This window comes from Haliotis rufescens, unplaced genomic scaffold (genome assembly GCF_023055435.1).
Source record: "Haliotis rufescens isolate VD_foot unplaced genomic scaffold, xgHalRufe1.0.p SCAF_3, whole genome shotgun sequence".
In the NCBI taxonomy this organism is placed as follows: Eukaryota; Metazoa; Mollusca; class Gastropoda; order Lepetellida; family Haliotidae; genus Haliotis; species Haliotis rufescens.
Genome location: NW_025964001.1, coordinates 43,945,208 through 43,967,900, shown reverse-complemented (window position 1 = coordinate 43,967,900; position 22,693 = coordinate 43,945,208). Strand labels below are relative to the sequence as shown.

The following is a 22,693-nucleotide window of genomic DNA, read 5'->3' as shown; positions in this document are numbered from 1 at the left end:
CAAAGCATAACGCTGCTCTACAGAGTTGTGTCCCTAGCCAGGATCCTTTCGTCACAGATTTGGAAATGGAAAATGTATTATTTTCAGTGCGTTGTTCATGTGCCAGGCAGAATGACCAACAGGACACACAAATACTAGATGTGATTAAATTAAGCTGTTCAGTTTCATTTCAACTCAAAAGAGTACTGTGTTTCACAGACGAAATTTAGACAACATCCCGGCCATCATGTTCATGAATGATATAACACCTGACCCATTAAGATTATGTCCACATGGCACAATCAGACACATCGTGTCTTACAGAAGTAACCGGGTGACACACACTACACCAATGAAATCACCGGATCAATGATAATAATTCATCCGACTTATATTTCTTTTCAGAACTGTAATTCCTGCTTGTAATGTATTGTTTCATCATACTTTCAACATACCAGGTTGTGTTTTATCATGTATGATATTGAGGCTAATGGAAAGAATGTCTACTGTTGGGTGTCACATAACATCTCCACATGTATACCGTATTTCTACCAGACACGCACCCCAAGGACACTTTTATTTACCAATCCAATCCAATCCTCATATTACTGACATGTAGCTTTATTTGTTTGTTGTTTAACGCAGCACTCACCAATATTCCAGCTACGTGGCGGTGGTCTGTAAATAATCATGTCTGGACCAGACAATCCAGTGATTGACATCGTAAGCATCGATTAACGCAATTGGGATACGATGACATGCATCAACCAAGTCGAGTAGACATAAGGTAGACAAAACAGAACGGAAAAGCGAAAATGACTTATCATTATAACCCTGTGCCTTCCTTGCACATTAAGTGAAATACCAAGACAAGCTGACCATTAGGTTCCCTAGAACCCCACTGCTGGTTGAAAGAGGCGACACCTCCTACTGGTGTAGTGGATAGAGCGTCAGCCCCGAGAGCGGAAGGTGGTTCGATCATATGGTACTTGTTACGTAGCCTGGCGTTCTGCATTAAATTGACAAAGCGGACTAGTGGGATCAGTGTCAGTGCAATGTTTCTGAGTGGGGTATCCATGTTTAAGTGCGGCATGGTATATCAGTGGGCTCGCACTGAAAAGCCGTATTAGTCCGGACTAGTGCAAGCAGTCGCCGTGTAAATGCAATCAACTTGAATACGACCTTAAACCCCAACTCACCTCGCCTCGAAGTAACAGGTGACGTGATTGGTGTCCTCCCATCTACGGGTTAAAACAACATATGGTATGGTTGACTGCACCAACAACTACCTTTGTACTACCCACAATTAAAGTGGAATGATCCAAGAAACACAACATTACAACTTTCAATACTTTTAATAATATTTTAATACTCCTCAGCATAGCACATATCATCATCAATGACCTATAATTTGCAGTTTCACAATTAGTGATCAGTTGGATACAGATAACCAGCAGCATTCAGAAACTGAACACAGTTTTTCTGACCTACTTGAAGTTTGTCCCACAATCTGATGAGTCGGTTTTCCTTCTCGCGATACACTCGCTTTCTGCCTTGGGGAGCAGCACCAAAGTCAATTTGACGCATTTTGGCAGATTCAGACTTCTCAATCTGCTTGATCAGTTCAACAAAACGATAAATGTTTGGATGATGATGTGGCAGAGACTTGTTCAGTCGGTAGTGGAACCCACCAGATTATTGTTCGTGCGAGGTCCAATGTTTCGGTGGTGATTCCATAGAGGGGTGGGGAATCTAGCATCATCATCAACCCAAGTTGGCAGTAGGTTGTTGTCTGGCGATCGGGAAGAAGAGCAAACACCAAGCTGCAAAACAGTCAGCTGATCCAAAGAGGAAAAGACTAACACCTTTTCTTCGCCATCACCGTCAGCAAACAACAGGTATGGTTGGCCGTCAGCTGTCTCAGTCCACTTTCCCTCAAGTTCCACATCACCTCTTGCCAATGGGAGTGCTGGTATGGTGTGTCGTCTGTGCGGGTAAAGGGCACTGCTGAGACTTGCGTAGGATGGTAGATGGGGTACTACTTCAGGATCTTGTTGGGCAACTGCTTCCTGGTACAGGGTTGGCATCGGGGTGATCTCTTCTCTGGCCCTCTTCCTCATGATACTGACAAATCTAACTGTGTCAGGTTCTTGTGGGCCGTGGTTATGAGGAATGGTGTTCCTGACATAGTTTCCAACTGTTGTATTTCTACCACGGCAAGTTTTCATGACACACTTCCAGTGGATACAGTGTTCCTTTGTAGAGTTCTTGTTGTGAAGGTGACCTTGAAACAGTACCTGCTGTGTACCTCGCCTAGAAGTAACATAATCCACTTCAATCAATCCTGCCATGATAACAAGAGTGATATGCTAGAGTCTAAAACATAGACACTTTTATGTACTAGTTTGTGTTTTTTCACTAAATTGAGTAAACTCAATTTAACTCAGTAAAGAACAGTAAATAGTTTGAGATGAATCCTGTACTTGATTCCTAAAACATCATAGGTATTTATTTAAATAACATTAATTTGAATATTTGATTATCAAAGCCTGTCATGTATTATGTTCAAATAACTTCAATGTATATTACTTTAATAACATTCGTTTATGTTTTCATAAGAGAATAAACTAATCCCAAGCGTTCTAATTAGTGGACTAATCCATTTTGACCAAAGGGTATATGCCTATTGTTGTTTTAACTAACCCCTCATTTGCTGTATAACTATTGGGAGTATGACAAATTGGCGTATGACTAAAGGGACACGACTACGTGATTGGATAGGGCGGTGACTTCAATGATTGCCTGTCATATACCCCGATGTGGTGAATCGTTGCTAAAGTTTTCAATAAATAATTTCTCCCAAGAATATGCTTGGTAGAGCTAGTCTTCAGCAACTCATGCTTGTCCCCCGTGGAGAACCGTATTAGAATTGGTCTACAGCAACTCATGTTTGAACCCCGTGCAAGAATCGGTATTCAGCAACCCCTCCGTAATGTTGCTGGAATATTGCGTAAAGCGGCCTAAAATCATACTCACTCACTAGTTCATAACTGTTTGACATGATAAAATGCTTCTTTGACCTCTAGCAACTGTTGAGTAGTATGCCGTCGAATAACCAATTTGACATCCTGTCTTATCCGACAAAATCGTTTATCTCGGGACAGCCCCTCTATATACTCTTCATGAAAAGTCGAGGCTATTCAGAAATAACAGATGATCCGAGAAATACAAAGGGGTAGGTAATGGATGGATAGGAAAACGGAAGGATTGGGTGTAACATGACACTCAATGGGACATGTTAGCGGTGTATTGCAAGGGCGCAAACAACCCAGAAGCATGATAGAGGAGTGTAATAAAAGAATGAACGACGTCGTTTATGATGACTTGATCAATAATGGTCATGCCCCAAAGATTGGTCAAACATTCATTTATACGGCTTGGCATGGTCCGAATCAATCTCACAATGTTAATTTATCGGAGTCTTGCCCACTCCTCTTGGCGTCTGACTAGATTGGTAATGGTGGTACAAGACGTGGCCGCCCAGCAAGCAGACGATTTCTAATCGTCTGGTCAGTTACTTGTACTCTGGAAAACTGACGCAAGTGAACAGCGATTTGATTGGCTGATTGGGCTCGATTTCTTAAAGCCTTGTTTCTGATTAATCGATCCTGGACTTCTTTTCTTGACCCAGGGTGCCCTGTGCGGGGCCGATCATTAACATTTTGTGTCTGCGGAAACCTTTTTCAAAGTATGCAAATCACGGACTGAGACACATTGAATATGTAGCCAACTTTCAGTGAGTGTGGCATGCCAATAGTTCATCACGTTGTGTACGATGCATGTTTAATCTGATCACAAATACTGTCTTAAGGCAAGAGTTGAGAGCTTACGTGTCGCATGGGATAATGATAATCAACAACACTTAGTTGATGACCTTTCATTAAAGTGTCCCCTACTCACATACAATGAGGTGCTGCATGGCCAAGGTGAAATATTTCAGGTGCGTTGGCCTTGTTTCCGAGATCGTTCTATCGATCTCTGGCAGCCGTATTTTCAAAGATGATCTTCTGACGACCGATCATAACATTTATATTTCACGATCCCCTACATTTTTTTGGAGAGTATATAATTATAGATTTGGGGGAATTTCGTTGTTAACACCTTGGCTTGTCACAAGTGAATAAATGTGTTTGTTTGTTGTTTCCATGGACCTCGGACATATTCTAGTTACATCACGGCGGCGAGACGAACCAGTGACCGATATAGTGAGCACCGTCCCACGCCGTCGGGTATGATACGCAATCAGCCAAACATCGAGCCTGGCCAACCTACCATGTAGTTGCCTTGTAAACAAAGATTGCTGGAGTCACCAAAGGCCAGTGATCTGGCTCAGAAATTCAGAAATAGAGTAGAGTTGAGTCTCGTCGACAGCAGTTGTCATCGCTCACGTATTTCCATACCTTATAACGCTTGTCCCGAAATGGCAGGAGTTGGTCAAGAATGTCTTCGACAGGCCAAATACAAGCTCCTCACAGTTATAGCCCGTTCCCGGAGCTCTCATACTATCGCTGCAACACAGCTTCCAACTATGCTACCATACATGGAATTTAACTTGCAAGTGACTGACCGTTGTGTTCACGAACACGTTGTGACCCTCGAGACGCCGAATACTCTTCATCCAGCTAAATGGTCTTTGTTTCCCAACCCCTTCCTGGGCAAACGCCCCATTCACTAGACCACGGAGGCAGTTATCATAATTGTCAAATACGCGTAGAGTACATGGAAAAGGGAATGTTCTTACTGTCTCGCAAGGCACCATGTTTTGTTTTGGAAGCTGACAACCTGGTAATATTATTGTTTCTTATCAAACAAGATATGTATCTGGCAAGAAGGTATCTATGCAATGTCAGCATTACATTGGACATGCTGAATGCCAGCGAGTTCTGGCATTGAATTCTCGTATTGAATGGAACACTTTGCCATGGCGCGCAGACTATCACGATGTAGTCACTCCATGAAAGAGATCATGTATCCAGTCATAATACACTTGAACCACATTTATCGTGAGCATATGCTCCGGTCGTGAGAAGGAACAGTATTGAATAGACGTAAACATGTTGACTTTGTTATTGAACCCCATACAAGATTATTACTCATGGTTACCTGCCATCAAGAGTCCATGCGTTAAAGCTTCACTTATCTATACAATACACCCCCATTATCTACGCACCCTGCTTACGCAAACACAGACACGGGTCTTTTGTCCAGTTAGATATTTGTTGGAGAAATCTTTACAAAGTTTTAGGTTGTCACTGAAGTAGCAATCAAAAGCCTGTACATAAGTGCTGGTGCCGCTGTACAACATTCACCGTTCACCTGATATGTTCACAGAGTAACAGCAGCCATGAAGCTGTTGAAGGTAAGTCTATGTCTTTATAGATCGTCCATTCACCATCTTAAATACTTTCATCTTTCCCATCATGTCGAGCAATATTCCTGCAGCTCCAGCCCCTGGCGTCCACATTTCACAACGTAATTTGACGCACCAGTAACAAAAATTATGTCAGATGCAATTCCCTATTTGACTTGTACCCAATGTTCCCATGTTTTTTCATGTGAACTATTGACTTGCTTTTGCATGTGTTTATGACGGGTGCCGCTGGTGGGGCAGGATACGCTCACCTTTTCGCGATTACCAGGGATCATCACTGTCATAAACACACGCTGATGATATAGTCGGAATCGAACAATCGACTTTTGGTACAGATTTCTTATGAATATGGTAAAGGTTTTGTCACTGTCATTTTTTCTGTCAAGTATTCATTGTTTAGTAGAACGAAATTAAAACGTTGGCATACAGGACAACTGTCATTCCTCTATACAAAAAGGGGGACATATAGGTCTTTGTCACTGTTATAATGAATCAGTAAGGTTTTTGAGTTAATCGATTTCCAGAGATTGTATAATCATCTTATAGATCATAACCTACTGTGTAAATACCAATCACAATTTATACCAGGACACTCAAGTACTTTTACTGTTCACTTCCTTTCTACGTTAGTTCCATATTGACAAGGCAAAGCAATGACAAATGGTCATTCATGGAGTCAATATCGCTTCACGCCGTTTGTTATTCTCTTGAAATGTTTCGTTATAAAACTTTAAATTTCTCATTTAAATCGTCAACCGAGACTGTTCGTTTCGCAAAGCGCCATTTTAGATACTTGACCAGCGTGTTCTTTCGCTTCCAACAGCGGTCTCGTAGTTTTCAAGAATATTTTTGTTGCAGTCGATTTTGTATATAATCATATCTAAGTGTATGATACAGAATTTCTGTGGCCCTAAATACTTTTTGATACTTTTTTTCAGTTTTTTAAAGATTTTGGAAACACAAACTGCTTTTTAAGTCGCAAATACAAGGGTTGGTTAACCGTCGCTGTGGTGAGGTAGAGATAATTTACGTTTCACGGTTTTCAATTTGTCATGAAATAATTACATTTTCCGGTAGACAATTACACACAAAGTATATAATAACTAGGATAGTCCATGTTTCGAGTGAAATATCTTTCTCTCATCTCTTGAAGTGGGACAAGGAGATATTTTCACGAGTGGCATAACCTCGAGTGAAAATATATCCTTTTCCCCCGTCACTCGATAAGAGAAACATTAAATATTCTCTATTTATTAAATACGTTGAAACAATATGGTATCAAAGTATCAGTCCTTAAGCCATTGTTATTCTTTATTTATATTAATGATATGTATGTCATGAAATGATACTCCTGTTCGTCGATAATACCAGCACTGGCAGATCAGTTCTAGATATCAATCGCATTGAAAACTCCATAAATAAACATCTATGCAAGTCTAGACTGACATGTGCCGGGATCTTGTAAGAGAAGGCTAGTTCTTCACAATCCCTTTATAAATGCAACATGTATGTTTGAACAGTACGAGATTGACACGATTGAAAGAACGACAAACCAACGTTGGGAATATGAATCAGTTATGAACAAGTCAGCGGGGGCATACAAACCTAATCTGACACACCTGGAGGCATGGGCATACGATACCCTCCGCAGTCATGGCTGAATGGATATTAATAACATCGTGTTAATTGATCACGCATGTACACCGACATTCTTTACGTACATGTAGGAGGGCGTCTGTTGGTATGATTTTGTGCTCATCGCCCAGCTCGACATGTCGAGAATCGGGAGTAGACAACGTATATTGAATATGAAACGATGCATCCAAAATTCATAAACAACACGTCAAAAAGTCAAAGATAATGTATCAAACAAAACGTGAATTATTACCAGGTTGTGCTTTGCTTTTTGTCAACTTTTAAAAAAATGATAAGAAACATTATGATTTCTCATTTAAGCAAGTCTGATTTCTTAAAAACAACCAAAAAGTGCGAGCTATATGGTCTTGGAGAATATTTAATATTTAATGCATGTTACCATAACGTCTACAGGCATAAACACTATTCAGTGTCCTTAATATATTGATGATTCAGACAGATGTCTGAGGTCAGAGGTCAAAATAATACATCAAAATGTAATAATATAATCACACCAGTTATCACCGAATACCTGATGTAGGCAGGACTGAAACTGTCACACGATACTCGAGAACGAGTTGAGTATGATAACTACGCGAGTAGTAACGTAATACTCGAGTACTCGGAGAGTTGACCCCCTTGTTCAATTATCTCCCTTGCTTTGCTGTCAGGCAAGCTCCTCACAGCGATAGTACGTTCCCGGAGCTCTCTATACTATCGCTGCCACGAGTCAAAACTCCCAACTGTGAATAGGTGGCCACCAACCATGCTTGGAGTTGAACTCGCAACCGAATGACCGTTATGTTTGCAAACAAGTGACGACTGTCGTGACGCCGAATACACTTATCGCTGCTAAATTACTTTCTTCGTTGTTGTCAATTTGAATTTCTGTTTCATTAAAACTATCGTGTTATTGATATAGTAAGAATGTAAGGGAGAGGTTGGTTGATTTTCCGTTAGTCTGCAATCTCGAACCAATCTGATTATCAAAACAACAAAGTAAATTCATCTGGAAAACATGGTCAGTCGTAAACCTTTTCAAATTGAAATATGATGACATTCCCAAAGACATAAAAAGAAGTATAAACGTTACTACATATGGGGTTGGAGGGCAAATTTCAAGATTTTTGTAATGGCCGCGCCCACACTGGTGGCAGCGATGTTACCGTGAGTGTAACGAAGGTGTCACGCGCTGGGAAGGAGCTTGGCTGTCAGGGAGGACAACTACACCACACACCATACACCATTCTGTTGAGTTGCCGAAAGGCCAGAGCATCTTGAGAGGGTGATGTGCAGCCCTCATTCCACATGTGTTCGATAGGGTTGATGTCTGGTGACCGGGATGGCCACTCCAAGCGGACAAAGGCCTCCTGCCATAAGTGGGCACCAGTGACCTTGACACGATGAGGTCATGCGTTATCGTCCCTGAAGATGAAGTCCGGTCCGATTGCACCAGCATACGGTCTCACGTACACATCCAGACTGTATCCCTGTAGCGCACACCTGTCATCGTTCCCCGTGGAGATCAGTTCCCAACTGGTCCCACCCCAAGTCATGATTAAGCCCCTCTATAGCCGTCATGTTGAGCTACGTTGGGATAGTGCTCCTTGTCTACGCCACACTCGGGCACGACGATCTGGGAAGTTTAGACTGTATCTCGATTCATCAGTGAGATGTACTGGAGCCCAGTCCTGGTCTGTCCAATGACGTGATCTTCAGCCCAATCCAAACATGCCTGCATGTGATGTCGGGTCAGTGGGGTGCGAATACATGCCCTCTTGGCCGGAGACCATCCCAACAGAGACGATTACGCCACTGGCGTTCCCCAGATCAATTCTGCTTATTATACAGTTGTGATTTACTTGATTTCATTTAATGTCTGTATATGGTCTAGCGATGAGGCGTTTGCTGAAAACTTTCATCAGGCTACGGGAAAACGAGTAACGGGTAACGGGTCAGAAATCGTCTACATGCAGCTTATCTCCCTTTCAAATCGTCATGTTTCAAATAAGTTCCGATGCTTTTCCTTGATTTTCCGCGGTCGTGTTTTGCGACGTCGAAATGAACGTCAAGCCAATGTCATGCTGAGACATCATGACAGATTTGGCGTTGCATTGGTTGTGGTATGGAGTGGCATCACAATGACTGAGCGAACCCCACTCTATTTTGTGCAAAGAAAGGTCACTGGACAGTTCATGCTGACCACCCTTTGATGTTCCCTTTGCAAGGCGTGAGGGTCGACGTTTTGTCTTCAAGGACGACAATGCCCGTTTTCACCGTGCACGAATCGTCAAGCAGCACAACATAAATAGAATGCCATGGCCAGCAATTAACCCAGACCATTCCCCCATCGAACACGTCATGGGCATAAGAAGAGGTGTGCGTTAACCTTATTGGCCAGGCGCTGGAAGAGGAGTCGGACAGACACCGTCAAATCGCAATTGGGAGATTCATGCATAGTATGGCATAGAATGGCTCGTCGAGTGAATGAATGTTTGACAAACCGTGGCGGTATTACGCACCACAGACCATAGACGCCAACTTTAACAAATTTCCCATCTAAGCTCTATCGTCCTCCAAGATCGTTGACGGTCATAACATCTTGTCATACTTCTCTACCGGTTTCAATTTGTTTCTAATTCGTTAATTATTATTATACACATCTATTACTAGAAACTAATATCTATAACCATTTTGAAATTTTATAGTAACTTGCGAGTATCCCCAGCGTGTTTTAGGGTATATTTTCGCATGTTTCGACTATAAGCATGTTGTCCTCTATTGGAATAGATTCGTTCTTTCTACAAATGGGCCAGTTCATGTACATGTATTTCTTCAAAGACATCGATACTTTTAAACTCTACAACACGTATTTGATTAAATTGGGTATTATCGCACTTGACTGCCAAATTCAATACACATCATTCACGCTATTGCCTTGTTCTCTGAACACTAATCATGCTCAACCTGGCAAGTTAATTTGACCATCAGTTCATCTCTTTTCTTGTAGATATTTTTCAACACATTCGCAGTCCTCCAGTTCATTCTGCATCAGACTGGTAAGTACTTTCTATTTTAAAACTGTGTGTATATGTAGGGATGTAGAACAGCATTGGCAATGCAACATGAAACATGTACGATATTTGCTCACAAGCTGTTGCCTGCTCTACAAGCATCGTAAAGCATGTATTTAGACCCACGCCGCATACATCTAGCTGCCATTTTTCACAAATACATATTGAAGTGACACATCAGGGCACTCTCTATTTGAAATTTATTAATTTATTAACATGATCTTGTCAATATCATTGATCACAATATCATTTATCAAATCCTGGTCAATTAGTCTTTTCTTGTACATCATACATTATGCAATAAGAATAGTAATTAAGGCGCCACTCACGCCCTTTTAAAAACGCATAATACATTTAGCATCGCATTTGTCAATAAACATTTGACAAGGACCAAGTTTATTTTTGTTTTTGATGTGTGTAGTGGCTGATGTGAAGCAATGTGTTCATCGTTGATGACTATATTTTCTACTTTGTTTGTGTAGACCAAAGGATTACGATGACATTATACACATTATCTGTATACAAGGTTAGTTTTCCGAAGCTAACTTCGACACTTTCTACTTTCAGAATCAATGGCACCCATCCAAAGTAAGGACAATATTTGAAACTGTAGATTACACTGCTGCATTTCAAATTATACATCAAATATCTTGAATTGTACATACCTACGAGCATCTCTGTATTCCTTATGATATGTTCGTTTCCTTTTTAACCAATTTCAAGGACCACGTCCGTGGTCTAGTGTATAAAGTGTCTGCCTAAAAGCAAAAGGTCGGGGTTCGATCCCCTGGCTGCGTCATACCAACTGACGTTAACAAAAGTACTTGTTGGTACCATACCTAGCATAAGGCATTTAGGGAATATAACAAGGTCTGGTTGGCCCGGAGTCAATAAACTATGTCTGAAGCGGGGACATAGTATCTAAGTGAAATAATATTAAATGCTTCGTTAAACCCCATTTCAACTCCCCTAACCAACTTTCCCACTTTGATTTCGGGACTGAATATGTCCTAAGCAATAGAATCGGGTGGTAACGATGGGCGACCTGGCTGACTGTGTGTCAGGATACTCTCACAGCAAGGAATTGGCTCATTGTTTCAACCACATTGTTTTTGCCTGACCCAAACACATGAGACTGCTGTGATATAACATAATTATTGTTAACTTCAGCATAAAAAAATATATATTTCTAAGTAAAACAGTATAGTCATCAAATAGAAAGGTATCAAGTTCACTTACGTTACCTGATTGGTATATATTTTCTAACTTTATTTAATTTTATTGAAGTTAGCAAGTGACAACGTCTGTGGTCTAGCCCTCCATGATACTTTGCTTTAGGTGATCCACGAAGAGTAGCTGCGTAAAACAGAAATGTAAAATGTTATTACTGGGTTTTTTTTTCTGCAACATGATATAGTTTATCGAATACGAAATAGAAACAAATCCTAAATTTAATTTCACTTTTTGATATGCAGACAACATACTGTCTTTACAATTATACTTATCTTTAAAGAAAAATCTTATGATTACCAATGATGCTGGATTGAGTGGCCGATTGCCCCACGTTCTGTCTTAGTTTTCAACAAACTGAAAATTTCAACACCTTATGGGTTTACCCTATCAGAACCGTGGAAGCCATCAAAGCAGTATTTAATCTGCCTCATTATGTAGTGAACAAGACAATTGTCTACCTACGGCTGTAAATGAGTCAATTGGCGTTTCAGTTTTTGTGGATGACCTTAACATTTCGTCTAAGGCGGAATTAGATAGGTATAGATGCGTTCCTTAGACTTGCCAGAAACCTATGATCGTGGGTTCGAATCTCATATTCGCCCTGATTATGTTTCGCGGTCTGTCAGATAGAAACCCGTGCGCGAGCGTCTCACCAAAGTTGCAAAAGTGTAAGACTTGCATCACTTCGGGCATTCTTCCCACATCACGCTGAAACGCCGTGATATTACTGAAACACTGTTCAATGAGGCGTTAAGTCCTACTCACTCACTCATGGTAAACATAGGAACTCAGTTTTGAGTGTGTTTATACATTTATGTGAAAATAATGCAGTCAGCTCATACGGCTGTCATTGGTACGGATGTTTAATAAGTATAATAATATCATGCATGTGATAAATTGTATTTTTACAGGTGAGGACGCACAGGTGCCTTCGTGTGTTAAGATTAAAGGTAAATACGTCTGAAGGTATAGCTAACGTTGTAAGGCGATGATCAGTTTCGAGGTATATTTAACCTTATAACCAGAGGGACCGTTTGAGAACGAATTAATCTTACCACCATAATGTTCGCTCGGTTATGTAAACTAGTGTCCAAAAGAAAGTATACCAACTAAAAATGTTTTCCACTTTCTTGATAACTTAAAAAGCCAATATAAATTAAGACTTAGATATGTCGCACGAATACAACCAAACGTATTTGGTGACAAGGAAAAAAAGTAAAATTATTATAAAAAATCAAGCATTTTGCCACGACGACTTTGGGCAACGTAGAACGCAATGCAGTGAAAAAATACTATATAAAATTGGTGACACGGCACGTCATGAACACATCAACCAGAAGCAACAAGAAAATATGCCACTTTTAACCGCTATACAGAGGGAGAGAGCCGTTGGTATGGCGCAACAAGGAGCTATGCACGCAGCCGTTGCAAGAACGATTGAATCCACATTGCCAGATTGATGCAACGTTTACAACAGACAGGGAGACTACTGGTGGCCAGGCCCATTGACGACCGCCACATCCGGACCATTCAACTCCAAAACCACTTCATTACAGCAACGACACTGGGATACAGGGTCAGTCGACAGAGATTAATATATGTATAGGAGATTAAGAGAACGTGGTATCAGAGCACGTCGACCCTACCGCGAAGTGATGTTAAAACGTCAACACCGACGTAACAGGTTGACATGGGCCTGGCGACTTCGACGTTGGTAAGTGCGAGGCTGGGGACGCATCATGTTTTCCGATGAAAGTGGATATTGCTTTACCTTAACTCATGGTCGGCAGCGAGTATACAGACGAGTATTGTCTTCAAGCAAGACAATACATGACCACATACGACACGGCTCACACGGAACTTTCTGAACAACGCTTTAACCCTGGCCAGCATGTTCTCCTAATATGAACCCCATCGAACATTTATGGGATCCTTGACCGACAGATCAGCGGCACCAGCCATCAGACAATAACTGGAACAATGTCTCCTTGGTGAATGGCAGCGGATCCGACGTTTGACGTCATCAGTGCAGCTTCGTGTTAAGTCATGTTGAACAAGTTACGTGACAGTAAAATATTTGTCTTTGTGTCTCAGTCAGTCGTATTCTTTTTGTTTAGATAACAAGCATAAGCGGTTTTACACATTATGTTAAAACACAACTAAAATTAAGAATGTACATATTGAATTTCGACATGCCTTTGTTTTTCTTTTCACAGTCTTTCAAACTTTTGGTATACTTTTTTGGGGACATCAGTTTAAAAAGTCTCTATCAGTATGGCAACATTAAGAATCGCGCGTGATTTCGCGGGGCAGAATATGAACTACTGCATTTGGTGTTCAGTTTAAAGATAACAGAAATATAATCATAGCATTGTGAGGTTAAGTATTTCCCAGCGGTGAATATGGAATGTACTTTATCGGTCAGTGGAGTAGAATATGACCCCAGTTTCTATCATCAGATTCACCGCGAAATTGCTGGTGCGGCGTTAAGTAATATTCCCTCACTCTCTTAATACTATCATCAGATCCATGTAAGTGCTTATCGCATGAATGTATTCGTTAATAATGTCATGAATATCAGGTGTAAATACATTGTAGGTCATTGTCAAGCTCAATTTTCCTAAACTAATCTGTTATACTAATTCTTCCTTATAGTGTCTTTGCAGATGTAGACCATAGCATAACGATTATCCAAGACATAATGTGTAAAAGGTTAGTTTTTGAAAGCTGGCATCAACATTTTCTACTTTCAGAACAAATAAAAGCATTCGAAGGTAAGGACAACCTCTTAAACTATGGATATTACTTTTGCATTTCAAATTCTATGTCAAATGCCTTGAATGGTATCTAATAACGATCATGTTCGAGAATTCCTTTTGCGATGTTCGTTTCCTTGTAGTGAAGAATCTGCAGGTAAAAAGGCCTGAAGGTGGAGCTACTATTAGCTAGTTTCGACTTCCACTTTCGAGGTATAATGACATCTTATAAGGCGAGGATCCGGCTGACAACGAATATATGCTCAGCAACAAAAGTTCCTGTGACACGATAGAAAACAAAAACCTGATCAAAGTAGACGCACACATCTGAAACAATTCATATTACCAAACATACAATGGACCAGTAAAACAAGTTTACACATTTAGTGACACATGTTCAGTACAGAAATGACGTTATGACAAGAGAAAGATGCAAGAACAGAATTGTCAATTCACACGTCAGTAGCGTGTGTCCCTCTCGCTTGGATGCATGCAATGCATTTGCTCCCCCCCCCCCCCCCCCCCCCCTGCGAGCGAGCAGATTGTTGAACAATCCTGGCTACATTTACATTACATGGGGTCGGGCGTTGACTTGCTGAAAAATCATGTCAGGTCCATATTGTTCTGAGCGTAACGTTCACCGCAACGTGGGAATACTCGTATTCGGCCATCGCAGGGGGAGAGCTGAAAACGAGACTCGTCGGTGCACAGAACCTGTCTCCACTGAACTGACGTCCAACGCATTCGCTGTCTACACAACTGCAGACCCAATCGGCGGTGATTGTTGGTCAAAATAGGGCGTCTGGCTGGTCTCCTCGCAACAATCCCGTAACGTCTAAGACGGCGACGTACAGTCTGTGCCGGTATTCGAAAAAGGCCAGGGATGGTTCTCTCAGTGATTGTTGCAGGCTGAAAGCGATTTCCCAGATGGGTGGTTCGAATCCAACGATCTTGACGGACGCTCGTAACGGGGGGCCTGCCACTCCTTGGTCGGTATCTGGCAATGTTATGCTTGCTCCCATCACTGCCATAACGTCTTAATGGTGTTTCTGTGCACGTTCAATCGCCTAGCAACTTCACGCTGCGACGTTCCTGTTTGGAGCATACCAAAGGCCATCAAACTGTCATTTTCAAATAGGCATGGCATATCCAAACTTCAAATAATGATTAAAAATGTGATGTTTTTCAATGTTGCAGTTTTCAAGACAAGCAGAAACAATGCATACCGAATCCCTACAACACGCGTTGCTGCATGAAAGACACGTTTTGCCAACAGATCATGCTTTTCTGCTGATGTTGCGTTTGTGCTACATGTTTTCATATTTTCGTATCCGATTTGAACACCAGAAAGGTTTTTCTTGTATGCAACCGATTGGAAAGGGGTGTCACAGTAACTTTTGTTGCTGAGTATATCTTCGATAACCATCATCATATCATTGGTAGATTCAGCATTTCTCAGGATTTGCCAGCATTTCCCAGAGGGGAATATAAATTTGGTACCTTATCTGTTAGTGGGTTAGAAATAGTTCCCAGAAACCGGGGATCAGTTTTAGTTACTTGGTGGATTCTGTTGTCATCGAATCCTGATAGTGTGGGTCGTTGCTCATGCTTTCTAACACTGGTTTGCTGTACTTGATGATTAACCGACCGCCGTGATACAGCTGGAAAATTATTTACAGTGTCGTTAAATTAAATAACTGACTCTTTAGGTCGAGATGTTACTTTAGTTTTATACTTCACTTGTAGACTTATCGTTTGACGGGAAAAGGCAGTGAAGATGTGTTGACGTGGATAGGTTGCTATGGGCTCCATTTCTACCAGCATTGGTGGATGTAGGGTCCACTGTCTGATCGCGCCCAGTGTTACAGTTAACGAGTCAAGGGTGTTTTTTGAACAGGTGCATTTCTTAGCACTCGGGTTATGCCGACTTGGCGTAGATTGGGTTGCTGGTGTGAATGTGGGTGGGATATTATCGGTTTCCTATCTGCGGTCACCGGCTGACTGATTGGGTCTCGGGAGGCCACTAACGATTGGCTTGCTTGCTTACTGCGTGTTGACCAACACCGTGTTATGTCCTCGACCGTGTGTCGGACTGTCATTAATAATACATCTTCTCGAGGCAAGACAGTTAACTGACTTTAAAAGTCCAGTTTCCACACAGTTTCCGAACTAGGCTGGAATTACTGGGCTCGATCGTAGCGCCACCAGTGGCTGTTACGAGTTATGTCCCTACTATGCCTCTCCAATAGACCAATCAGATTCAACCTCTAGTATCGCTTGCATTTGCTTTAAACAAAACGGCGGCGCCAAGTCAAGACGATCTGATCGATAATCAAGATCTATATATTGTGATAAAGCGAGTCTTACATCGCGAAGTGCAACAAATAACGTGAGTAACTTGATTAAAAACATGAAAAGACTTAGAGAATATCTGTTGACAACGAGTTAGCGGTGCACATGCTTTGCAAATCCTGAAATCGACCGAAATCTGCATGACAGTTTACGAACCGGATTTCGATTTCGGAGCGCGATTTTGATTGGACTATGCATAGACTCGTTAGTTATAATACCAGCCCAGTTCGGCAAGGGTAGAAACTGGACTTTAATAGTCAGCTAACTCACTTGCCTCAGGAAGTAATAATAATATGGATAGGTTCATTATCTGTCACGTATTGGGGATCGTAGGGTCACCTATATCTGATGGCATTCTGAGTGCAGCTTATTGATTGCCTGACGTACAGTGATTAAGAATTGTAGGTGTGTAGGTCAAATGCTTTTAATACGGGTCGGTGATACTTTGTATCGTGTGTGAAAATTATTAATGTTTTTGGGTAACCGAAGCTCAGCTATTTTTTACCTTATGTTACACTAAGCATATGAAGCCAATTGTGTATGGAGTCAATTCCTCGTGTCATTATCAGTGTAGTTGGATCAATGCATGAAGCAGCGTAAAACCAAACTCACTCACTCAAATTACTTATTTTTCATTATGTAAAACCTTTTTCAATGATGCATCTGATAACAGAAAAATAACATTGGTGAACTTACCAAAGATTCTTACATTTGGTTGCTTGTTCATTAGGAGATACATTGGGTTTTGTTGGGTTTGGTAGCATCATGTTTCCAATTTACAGGATGCAGGAACTAATAAGAATATAGGATTCTAAAATATCATGGTAAACTCCCTTATACAGTTCCAAATATATATACATGCCATGACAATCCTAAGGTGCTGGATGGAGTGAATGGGCCTCATCAGATTCATGTTCACCTACTTTGGGATCCGGAAGATTCGTGTTCAGGAAGCTTTGCTGCGAAGGTGACAAGTATGACTGTAAAACAGTAAATGGTGGTCTTCGCATATATGAAACACAGTCAGAACCTTTTGTGATAACTGATGAATGCCAAAGTGAGTATATCAATAATCTCAACCTCAGTTGATGCTTAAAGCTTATCACTATTCTTGCATTCTTGAATTCTTGCTTTTCACATGCATCTGTCCTACGGGATCATCCCAAACTTTTTTCTACAGCTAAATTACTGTCACACCCAAATTACTCACTTACATTTCGTTCGGACGTAGGCATCTCCGGTGATTTTAGGTATCTCTTCCACTGTGAGACTGTTTGCTCTCACTGGGTCAATAAAAAGCTTCCGATTATATAAATGGATCTCTTGTTTGCCATTATAAAGATTAAGTCCACATAAACAAGATATTGGCTTGACGGTTTTTACATTTGTAGTTCCATTAGTTAAACTATAAAATGAACCCCTTATGTTCACATTCTTCAAACTGCATTTTGTTAACCAATACTTTTGCTTTTGTCTTTGTAATGCTTAGAGCCATGTATTTCTTGAAAAGGCTTCTTTGAACTAAAAACACAATACATGTACCTCAAGTGAAAAAAATGTCAAATCAAATTATAATCCCCTAATTTACACATTTCACCACTAAATCTATGCCGTGTCAGTATTATTAAGCATACGCTAATCACTCAATCAAATAACCACCAACGACGGTGGAGCTCTCCAATCCCGGGAGGGTAGCGAATATGACACTTATTAGAATGTAAAACGTTTCTTTGTGTCGGATCTTCTGCACCAAATTGTATGGTTTATGGTGAATGTGGTAGATACCCATTATATATTAACTCTCAGATCAGATGTTTAAAATACTGGTTTAAAATCCTTCATATGCATGGATAACGTCTCCCTAAATTACTTTATTACATACTTCTACATGTAGATAACATGGGAAAGAATACTTTAACATCGCATACAAGGAATGTGTTTTATATGGCTATGTCAGTCGGTTGGAAATGTAAATACGTTTCTTAATGAATTTCGAAATCGGTCTAAAAATATATGCTACCAAGAATGGCATTCCACTTTAGAGGATAGTTCACATTATGAATATTACAAAACTTTCAAGACTTTACTTCAACCATAAATATATGTATCAGTACTCACTCCGGAAAACTTAAGAAAACATTTGATTAAATATCGACTTGGTTTACTAGACCTATTTGCAAATGAAGGAAGAAAACTGTCCATTGAAAAACAGAAAAGAATGTGCACATCATGTGATCTAGAGATAGAAAATGAAAATCATTTTGTGTTTGTCCATTTTACAATGAAACCAACACATACAAGATTATTTAATAACAATGTCACCGATAAACGCCTTTGTAGTTATTCTGGCGACAAAGACCGAATCTAATATATTACATTTTTCTCTATTTATAAAGCATGCATTAGCCAAAGAAATGAATTAATCAAACAACGTGAATATCCCAATGTGTAACATTTATGATTGTATTTACATACGTAAATCTCTCTTGTATATGGGCCGGAGGTCTTTTGTACAATAAACTTCTTTTGACTCTGACAAGCGCTGGACGGATTTTTCAGTATAAACACACAGACCAAGGGAGGTCACTCTATATCTTTGTCACAATTTCAACACAATAGTATACGAGTTGCTGTTGTATTATCACTAAAGGCAAACATTTTCCATTTTATGAGCTTCTCAATAGATTTCTGCCAACTACATCAACATAAATACAGTTAAAATGTACACTATCACATAACATATAATTATGTGTTTGATGAAGTGTGGCGATTATCAGTTTATCTTGAAAGTGATGGACGTTCTGGGGATATTTTTATGAATTATAGAGTTTTAAATGTTTGGACAGAATTCTATTATTTTTCACGAAAGTTCGTTACTTGCTGCAAACAACTATGTAAAATAATGTCAGTGTCAGTCCGACTATAAGCAGGCTTGAGTATGCCTTTCTTTTCATGCATCAGGCTGCTATTTGTACATGCATCTGAGCCTTCAAAGGCAAATGTACCTTTCCTCAATACAAACTACCTCTGCTTGAAGAAACATACACTGCATTCGAAATGTTTTCTTTCATTACCAAATATTTCCAAGCCAATCATGCACTGGTTGTCAGAGATGCTTTGCATGTTCACGATATAACAAAAATATCATGAATAATGTATCGAGACTAAAAGCAGTAAAGCACCTGTTTAGGAACTGGTATATCATGAACTTGAAGGACATCTGAAGCTTTATACTCGTCCAGACACACTTTACTGTACTAAACTGTACGGTGCGTTTCGGGATGGTTTATCCATATCTAATGTGGTGCTAATATTTGGATAATTCAAGAATAAAAGTATGAAACGTAACAAGTATCACATGACATAATGAATTCCACCCCTTATCATTTCAGCCAAAGCATAAAAAAGTGTTCAAAATTCAGAACTAGTCTGAATCGTTTGATAGATAAGTAAGTCACTGAAAATATTACCAACATTTGTGTCTTTTTGGTAAATACCAACACAGAATTCAAATGCATGGTTATGTTGTCTTAATTACGGCCAAAGAAACAGCTGATGAAGTTTACTCTCCTTGGAGTGTTTGGAGCGTTTGGGGTGATTGTCCTGAGGGGTGTGGAGAATCGACAACGAAGACCATAAGGAGAACGAGAACCTGCACACGTACCAACGGAGGCCTCGGCGAATGCCTTTCACCCTTAACTGAAACTCAAACACAATGCTGTTGCTTGAATGGATGTCCAGGTACCAAAGTTACCCATTTGCCAAATGAAACTTAATTACCAAAAATGTGGAACAATGTTCGAGTTGACAAAAAATCATATCAAATCTATAAAGCTTTCTTCCATGTGTGAAACGTTCAGTTTTCGGTAAATATTCACATTAAGGTTACATTGTACCGCCAGTTAACTTAAAAAAGAGGGTGCGCTGAAGTTTTGATTGACAGAATTGTTTTGGGTACCGAACAAGTTAACAACAGTTCTCAACTGAGAAACGTGCAAAATAAATATATGTGTGAGCAGTAATTATAAAACCACAATATAAACGCTCTTATGTCCGTTCCAAGCGTATGGTGGAATGTGTGACTTAAGTGAACGTTTAAGCCTAAGGGACTCTGACCATTCGATATTCTGAAGGATGTGGGGTTGGATTTTGTTTGGAGACTGGATATTTTTCAGCAACAGCTGCAAAACTAGATATTTTTTAATTAGTCTAAATAGTCTAAATATACATTGTTTTAAGCACATCTTGCAACACAAGTCTTGTGTCAGGAAAATTCATTTTTCAACAGTCAGCAGTATTTTTTGTCAAGAACTTTCTGTGACCATTTTGTTCCGATCAAATCCCTGGATATTGGTTAAGCTATACTGTTTCCACCTACAAGCGATGTCTTTACATGACCCTACCTCCTTTGTCACAAAAGAACTGTACAAACATGAAAAAATAAACCCAAATGGAGATTTGATTGCAATCTGAATATTGGTTTGAGAGGATTATGATAAATACAATGTAAAATATGATGATAAGATTGTATATAAAAGACAAATTTTTAATGTCACCGAGTTGTCTTCCTGAATATCCTCTTGGCTGAGGATAAATAATTATTTATGGACTGAATGTTGTTCAGCTGATTGGCGAGTTACAGCAACAACAAAATGAGCCAGTTCATGGGGTGATGTCCTTTGGTAGAACATCTGCAGTTTGAGCCTTGCCCCAGAGTTATGTCTTTTATTTATACATCTCCAGTTTAAAGGGGCTATCCTGTGGTTGGTATCAGGGGATTGTGATCTCAAATGACGAAAGTGGACTAAATATTCAGCAACACTCACCTATGACCACACATATGATTGTACAATTTTTCAATTTGTTTCTGATTTCAGTTAATGGAGGCTACACTCATTGGAGCGACTGGTCCCTGGTCCCTTGCAATGAGACATGCGAAGCTAATGTCCCCTTAGTCAGGACTAGGTTCAGATCCTGCACGAACCCAGTACCCAATCATGGAGGAAGATCCTGTACAGGGCCATCTTTTGAAACAAGCCTTGGTAGTCTTGACGCATGCCCAGGTCGTATTGTATATAGATAACATAATCCATTGCCTTTCCCTTTCAAAGCTTCTTTGTACGTGTAGGAGATAAACGTACAGTTTTAATAATTATATTTAGATACGTGTTATCCCTGGTTGATTATATTTGTTTTACTTTTAAACTTATTTGAATCTGTACTTAGTCAAAGTACGGATATACAAATAATGATAATTTTAAGGCATCGTAAATTACAATGTGTTTCCACTACATCACTAAACAGTACATTTCTGTCATGGGGAATTTAACTTTTATAATTAATGTTTACTCATGATCATGCGGTACATGTGTCGCTGATACTATAATACAAACAGAAAATCTGTCTATTCACGCATTTATTTTCACAACCGTCATTCATTTGATTTCTAATTTTTGAACAGTTATTATGTAACTAAATATATATTTGATATCTGTAACGTCATTTGAAAACAAATTTACTTCATGTTTATAATTATTTTCTCTTTTGCAGTTGATGGAGTTTTGTCAATATGGACCGCTTGGACCAATCCTCCATGTTCTGTGTCATGTGGAGCATCGGCAACAAAGATGAGAGTCAAGACGAGGACATGCACGCCTCCCCAGAATGGTGGGAAGGAATGTACAGGGAATTTAAATGAAGCTTTTCAAGTTTACTGTGGCCTAAATGACTGTCCAGGTACATTACAGAGTTATGAGCTGAAATATAGCAGCGTGCACGCATGTGTGTGTGTGTGTGTGTGTGTGTGTGTGTGTCTGTGTCTGTGTCTGTGTGTGTGTGTGTGTGTGTGTGTGTGTGTGTCTGTCTGTCTGTCTGTCTGTCTGTCGGTCGGCCTTTGTGGCTGCTTGTACTAGTCCGGACTGTGCTGGGTTTTTAATGCGAGCCCACTGACATACCATGAAGCAGTTTAACACAGATATCCTGCTCGGACATAGCACTCTGACTCAGTCCTTGTGTTATCCTCTTAATGCCGAGCGCCAGACAGGGTAACAATAACCACCATCTTTTAACGTCTTTTGGTATGACGCCACCGACCTCCGCTCTCCAGGAGACGATCCACGTATAGTTATGAGTCATGTACCAGTATTACACAATGGAAACTACACCTTTAACGTTTGCAAACAATATAATAAAATTAATGATAAGTAACATGATATTTGAATCATATGTTTAAA

General features: G+C 40.1%; 1 protein-coding gene across 9 annotated transcripts in view; it reads left to right on the top strand.

The window, feature by feature from the left end:
• The first annotated feature begins 5,267 nt into the window (after positions 1-5,267).
• The window catches only part of LOC124123938 (A disintegrin and metalloproteinase with thrombospondin motifs adt-1-like), a 66,073-nt gene continuing 48,647 nt past the window's right edge, over positions 5,268-22,693 (top strand). For 6 of the 9 annotated variants that reach the window (XR_007223103.1, XM_048402985.1, XM_048402984.1 and 3 more), the window contains exons 1-9: positions 5,271-5,398; positions 10,056-10,104; positions 10,687-10,707; positions 12,264-12,302; positions 14,106-14,126; positions 17,338-17,517; positions 20,007-20,201; positions 21,338-21,523; positions 22,011-22,196. Coding sequence is in view for 8 of the 9 variants with exons in the window: in XM_048402985.1 (XP_048258942.1) it covers positions 5,384-5,398; positions 10,056-10,104; positions 10,687-10,707; positions 12,264-12,302; positions 14,106-14,126; positions 17,338-17,517; positions 20,007-20,201; positions 21,338-21,523; positions 22,011-22,196 (892 nt within the window). In the remaining variant the exon portion in view is untranslated. Of the gene's footprint in view, positions 5,399-10,055; positions 10,105-10,686; positions 10,708-12,263; positions 12,303-14,105; positions 14,127-17,337; positions 17,518-20,006; positions 20,202-21,337; positions 21,524-22,010; positions 22,197-22,693 lie in introns of all 9 variants that reach the window. The other 3 variants (XM_048402986.1, XM_048402983.1, XM_048402989.1) reach the window with 3 other exon arrangements.